Genomic DNA, 6,954 nt, shown 5'->3' with positions numbered 1-6,954 from the left:
TTCTTGATTTATCTCACAGAAGGCCATTATCATTAGGCCATTATCATCAGTTTGTTTGTCGATATAGTCATTGTTGATATGGATGTTGTTGAACCTTCCCACTGACCATGTCTCTCATCCATGTACCATGACAGAGAATGTGTGTGTGCGTGTGTGTTTGTGTCACGTCCTGACCTTAGTTCCTTTTTTATGTCTTTGTTTTAGTTTGGTCAGGGCGTGAGTTGGGGTGGGCATTCTATGTTTTTGTTCTAGGTTTTGTATTTCTGTGTTTGGCCTGGTATGGTTCCCAATCAGAGGCAGCTGTCGATCATTGTCTCTGATTGAGAACCATACTTAGGTAGCCTGTTTTCCCACTATGATTTGGGGCTAGTTATTTTCTGGTTAGTGTTTGTTGCACCTGTCAGAACTGGTCGTGTATTGTTTTTGTTTGTGTGTTCATTCTTGATTAAAAGGTAGTATGGATGTGTACCACGCTGCACTTTGGTCCTCCTCTCCTTCCACCAACAAAAATCGTTACAGTTTGTGTGCGTGTGTGTGTAATAGAGAATGTCCTGTCCTTCCACTCCACCTTGCCTGACCACAGTGACCAGTGGAAAACTCCACTGTTTCTTTCCCTACCTCCATTAAGAGCATTAGTGATCCCAAGATGCCTTTCTCAGCTCTTATTGCCTACCCTGGGATAGCCTGGCAACAAGTCATCCCTCAACCCCTCCCACTCCCTCCCGGCCAGCCTAGACTGTTTACTCTCTCTGGGGGTTAACAGTTAACATTTATACCGGAGCACCACAGCTGACTACATCATCAGAGATTGTGGACAGCAACCTTCCCAAGTTACTTGGCACTTTGGCTGGTAAACCTTTGAAGTGAATTGTACAATGGGACCTCGGACAGCTGGTAAGGGCAACTTTTATTGCGCGAGGCAAATACGTGAAAGGTGGAGATTGTAGGTTTACTGAACTTGTTTGGGTTTACTTGCTATGGCTAATGTAATATTGTGTCTCTTGTTAAATCATAAGCATTGGTGTTGAGTTCACCTATATGAGTGCTACGAATACAATGGTATCACAAGTGGCTGAGGATCTCTTTTTACTCCTACTTGTGCTCTTAAGTATTTTCAAATGATCATGTTTATTCCTTTTTTTGTGAGACTGAGAACCATTTTATTGATGAAAAATGATAGATTAGTCCAATTATATGCAACTACAAATTAGAAGAGATACCCAGCACAGGTGAAAGGATTATTACATTGAGTTTGACTGGGGGTGAATTTGACCTTTATTCTATATTGTCATCATAATAGTATGCTGGTGATTGTTATGTAACTAAGTACAGTAACCATAGCTTCCACATAGGCTGGTATAAATATAAGCTTGTCAGGAAGTGTTACCGTAATATCAATCAACTCAGGGAGTGTTCATACAACACATTATGTGGCTATTTTTGATTAGCAGAAGACACTTTGTTCTTTCATAACACTCAGATATGAAATGGGAGGCAGTGGGGTATGTGGTGTGTGTTTGATGTGTTCTACTGGGAACTACAGCACAGCTAACAGTTCTGAAACTGGAGTGTGTGACTGTGTGTGTGACATTTCAGAAGGAATAACATGGTGGCCTCCTTTTGCTATTCGTGCTTTTTCCTCTCAGTACACTTTGTCAATCACTCTCAATCATAAAACATGTCTATGCTCTCTGTGCGACATCTCTGTATGTTCTTCTTCTCTTTCTCTCAGTCACTCCATCTAAGGAAAGAAAGATGGTGCCCGGGGGGCAAGATAACAGTTTTAGTAGTGGCAACAGCGGGTATTGTAACAGAGGTCCCATGCTTAGCCCTACTTCACCTGTGCTGTCAAACCCCAAATCAGGTTAGAATCTCTCTGGTCTTCACCTAAAGCTGTATCACGTCCTCTCTGCTGTACAGATTCAATTTAAACACCACTGTTCGTGATGACACTGAGAATCTGCTAACAGCGTCTTTGTTCCATTGGCAGTGCTAAAGAGACATGTAAGTCCAGAGGAGCTTCGGAGACCAGGAGGTTCATACATAAAGAGGACGTTTACAGTACGTTACCACAGTGTTCCCTCTTATTCATGCAAAAACAATGAAACACAACCAAATATCAATGATATCCATAACCTTTTTTCACAATTCTATTCCTTTGTAAGTCATGAGATCAATCTATCTCCAGATTGTGGGTGATGCGGTGGGCTGGGGCTTCGTGGTCAGGGGGAGTAGACCATGTCATATCCAGGCAGTGGACCCCAGTGGCCCTGCAGCAGCAGTAGGAGTGAAAGTGAGTACCATGGCATTGTGGGAAATTTAGTGCAAAGAGCATCTCCAGGGCTTACAGGTTGATAGCTTTGTCAAATCAATATATTTGTTATACTGGGAGACAATAATAAGTCTTCCTCTGCTATGTGCAGCTCTCATAAATTCTCTTCATTACGTACAGTATTTCACCAAAGTCCGTTTTCCAGGTGCGCCAGTTTGTGGTCTCTGTCAATGGTCTGGACGTCCTGTCTCTGGACTACAAGACGGTCAGCAACCTCATCCTCACTGGATCGCGGACCGTGGTCATGGAGGTTATGGAGGAGTCTGATTGCTGAGGATGAGGTTGTATTGTATTCGGTTACAGTCAACTTAAGGCCTCAGTAACCCATTGGCTCTTGGTGGTCGAAAGCTTAAGAGTAAGAATGTGGACTGTATTGGCCGAAATAAATCCATAGATACCTTACGACCTTGATATGGAGCCAAATGGACTTAGCTACATGATGGACTTGAGACGCGGGGTAAAAGCAACAGAAACCTGACGAGCCCCACTGTGAAGCCGTGTGTGCTTACATCATCAGTCTGAGACTCTGGCCAGTGTTCCGTGGTTAACATGGATACAGCTTGTGTTTTTTTTGCTCTCCCACAGCAGTTTAGACTTTTGACCTGTGCGCCTGCTGTTTGCTTTTCCACCCACTCCCTCGTTTGCTCCAATGGAGGGTTCCTTCCTAGAAAGACAAGTACTTAGGGTGTTGTTGATTAAGTGAGGTGGCACATATTGTCAACAACACTGCACTTTGTGACTTGGCAGAGGTGTTTTTGAGAGCAGTAGAATTTCTTTCGATGATTTAGCTTTGCTTGGAATATGTTTGGCATTGAATGCTAAAGTTTGGTAGCAGGAGTAACTTAAACCTTGTATTCATATTGGACTGAAAATAGCACAATACTGTCAAACTGCAGATCACATACTTTCTGGCAGCATAAAAAGGCTTGGATGTCATCTTGGTTTCTGATTCCACTGCAATATTTTTTGGAAACCCACAATACTGATAAAAGTTCAAATAATCAAACAGTAGTAGCCTATCAACATGTTAATCCTTTTTTAAAATTTCTTTTGAAACAACAAATCCGTGTGTTATGTTAATGCACATAGATAGGTTATAGCAGTGATATTGTGCATTTTGTCAAATGTGTCAAGGGTAATGCATGATCACATAGTCTAACACAAGGTATAAAGGACCCAAAGCACTAAAGGAGTTGTACTTTCATATAGCCATATAGCCCGACCCTAAACAGTTGTTATGGTCAACTGATCTTTAAAGGGTATTAGTGCAGACCAGGCCAGCAAAGAGTATCTGAATTTGTGTTAGCGTCTGATCAGTGTGAAAATATTTCAATTAGCCAATGAATTAATAAAAATAAAGTAATTTAATGGAAAATGTTAGCAAATGTGTATTTGAATCAATGTTTATGATATTAAAGCAATAACATGATTCATCACTTGCAAATAATCAATCTTATTATTGTTAAAAATCAGGGCTCACGTCAACGGAAGCAAATTATTTTAGCAACATCACCAGAAAATCAATATTATGGATAGAAATGTAACCGCTTCAATCGAATAGCAATAAAGTAAGAGCATTTATTGAACCCTGACGGGAACTTTAAACTGCAATAAAAGTTCAAATAACATTGAAGATCAAGATCAACAGGATCATATTGGCATTCCTAGATTAAGTGGTTATAATATCTGGTCAAGGAGTGTGCATTGTGCAATAAAATCTGTAGATGGCATGTGAACTATAACAACATTCAATCACGTAAGCAGACTATATGGCTCTGACCACCAGGTGGCAGTATGTACCATATATACAACTGATATTTCCCAATTGGATCTCATTGACTGAATATCCAAATCTCTTTTACAGGCATTTTACTGTAAATACCTTTCCAGTACTTTGAGAAGTTGTTTTGTTTGTCATGTTTGATTGATGTCACTTTTGCCACAATAATATTACAATAACAAACCACAAGCTGCATTATATTTTTCCTGCAATATTAGTAGGGTCGCTATCACTACAGATGACTAAAATATCCAGATTCGTGCCTGTTAGTGTAGGAAACTTATGTTAAGATAACCCCTCTGCTGCCCTCATCAGAGTTCAGGGGCCAAGGGTTTAAGTGCAGTAGCATGGAATGCTCTTAAGATGGGTCAGGGCTTGTGTCAAGGGCAGACATTGTGAGCTACTTCAAACTCCATCTAGTGATGAGCTCAGCATTATGAACGCACAAAGATATTCAAAAGCAAAAAGAGGAAGTGATAGTGTAACCATATCCTACTGTAACTACAGTAACAACTGTGAATTCTATAACTGCAGGAATGTTAACCCCATATAAGGGGCCTCCAATAAAAAAAGAGTTGAAGAGGGATTCCACAGGTAATTGATTTAAAAAAAGATGATTCTTTATCACTTCTGTCATGACCATGACCTTGCTGTCATAGCGATGCATAAAACTCAGCGTACCTAACTACCCCTCTGTGCTTGTAGAAACACATTCGACATTGGGTCAACTGGGAAAGGTGTGTAGCCCAAGGGGCTCTTGTAGACCCTATAACTTCATGGGGCTAACCATGCTAACATACTGTATTCAGTCACAGTCTGCCTTTAGTCAATGATGTGTTAACTGCCCATCGATGAGTGGGAAGTAGTTTGCTGTGAGATGGTCTAATAAAAACAGCTCCAGTATCTAGAAGTTACTCAGATAAGTCAAAACTACTATCTTTTTCAACAGCAAGAGTAGAGTCTGTGTGTTTGGAACCATTTCAATAAAAAATACTATATTTATTGAGTGAAGCATTAAACTTCATTGGATATTCATTCAAAGAAAATGTAGGCTGCACCAGAGTGCCATTCCACTCATAACACCAAAGTGGCAAATTCGGGGGTAACCTGACAGGCCTCTTGAAGTAGATGCTAGGTTGCATTAAGGTTGCTGCAACATGATCAATGTGAGTGGTACTTTCTGTATCTTAACTTGGGTCTGTGCTATCCGGGATCCTTGGGACGTCACTACCCCATTGAAGTTGACATTTTAAATGGTTACGGTGAGGGTTGAGGTTAGGGCTCGGTAAGGGTTATGGTTAAGGTTAGGGTTTAGGGTAGGGACGTCCAAAAGATACCGGATTGCACTGACCGCTTAACTTGACACAGATAGGGGCTTATCATGAAAGGCATTAACACATTTAATGTGGTCAAGATAGGTAGTTAGTTCATTTTAACAAAGTCACTTTCCAGAAATTATTTTATTTCTTACCCAACCAATCAAATACATTACAGACTGATGGTACATACAAACGTTTGGACACACCTACTCATTCAAAGGTTTTTCTTTATTTTTACTATTTTCTACATTGTAGAATAATAGTGAAGACATCAAAACTGTGAAATAACACATATGGAATCATGTAGTAACAAATCAGGATATATTTTAAGTTTGAGATTCTTCAAAGTAGCCACAGCTTTGCACAGTCTCTGCATTCTCTCAAGCAGCTTCATGAGGTAGTCACCTGGAATGCATTTCAATTAACAGGTGTGCCTTGTTAAAAGTTAATTTGTAGAATTTCTTTCCTTAATGCTTTTGAGCCAATCAGTTGTGTTGTAACAAGGTGGGTATACAGAAGATAGCCCTATTTGGTAAAATACAAATTCCATTATTACGGCAAGAACAGCTCAAATAAGCAAAGAGAAACGACAGTCCATCATTTCTTAAAGACATAAAGGTCAGTCAAAATTTTAAGAACTTTGACAGTTTCTTCAAGTGCAGTCGCAAAAACCATCAAGCGCTACGATGAAACTGTCTCTCATGAGGACCGGCACAGGAAAGGAAGACGCAGAGTTAAACCCCCAGAGTTTATTCGAATTATCTGCACCTCAGATTGTAGCCCAAATAAATGCTTCTCAGAGTTCAAGTAACAGACACATCTCAACTGTTCAGAGGAGACTATGTGAATCAGGCCTTCATGGTCAAATTGCTGCAAAGAAACCACTACTAAAGGACACCAATAATAAGAAGAGACTTCCTTGAGCCAAGAAAAAGGAGCAATAGACATTAGACCGGTGGAAATCTGTCCTTTGGTCTGATGAGTACAAATTATGAATTTTTGGTTCCAACCGCCGTGTCGTTGTGAGACGCAGAGTAGGTGAACGGATGATCTCCGCATGTGTGGTTCCCACCGTGAAGCATGGAGGAGGAGGTGTGATGGTGTGGGGGTGCTTTTTCTGCACAGCATTCCTCAGCGATACGCCATCCATCACATCTGGTTTGTGCTTAATTGGACTATCATTTGTTTTTCGACAGGACAATGACCCAACACACCTCCAGGCTGTGTAAGGGCTATTTGACAAAGAGGGAGAATGATGGAGTGCTGCATCAGATGACCTGGCCTCCACAGTCATCTGACCTCAACCCAATTGGTTGAGAGAATGCCAAGAGTGTGCAAAGCTGTCATCAAGGCAAAGGGTGGCTACTTTGAAGAATCTCAAATATAACATATATTTTGATTTGTTTAACACTTTTTTGGTTACTACATGATATGTTATTTCGTAGTTTTGATGGCTTCACTATTATTCTACAATGTAGAAAATAGTAAAAATAAAGAAAAACCCTTTGAATGAGTAGGTGTGT

The 6,954-nt window shown here is 40.4% G+C and overlaps 1 protein-coding gene across 1 annotated transcript; it reads left to right on the top strand.

The window, feature by feature from the left end:
• The first annotated feature begins 657 nt into the window (after positions 1-657).
• On the top strand, positions 658-5,646 carry LOC118941164 (DEP domain-containing mTOR-interacting protein-like). The gene is made up of 5 exons (XM_036952832.1): positions 658-894; positions 1,733-1,864; positions 1,991-2,061; positions 2,189-2,293; positions 2,478-5,646. The coding sequence occupies exons 1-5, from the start codon at positions 876-878 to the stop codon at positions 2,604-2,606; spliced, it is 456 nt and encodes a 151-aa protein (XP_036808727.1). The 5' UTR covers positions 658-875; the 3' UTR covers positions 2,607-5,646.
• Positions 5,647-6,954: the final 1,308 nt, after the last annotated feature.

The sequence above is a fragment of the Oncorhynchus mykiss genome, chromosome 18, assembly GCF_013265735.2.
Source record: "Oncorhynchus mykiss isolate Arlee chromosome 18, USDA_OmykA_1.1, whole genome shotgun sequence".
Taxonomy (NCBI): Eukaryota; Metazoa; Chordata; class Actinopteri; order Salmoniformes; family Salmonidae; genus Oncorhynchus; species Oncorhynchus mykiss.
This window is presented reverse-complemented; position numbering and strand designations above follow the sequence as displayed.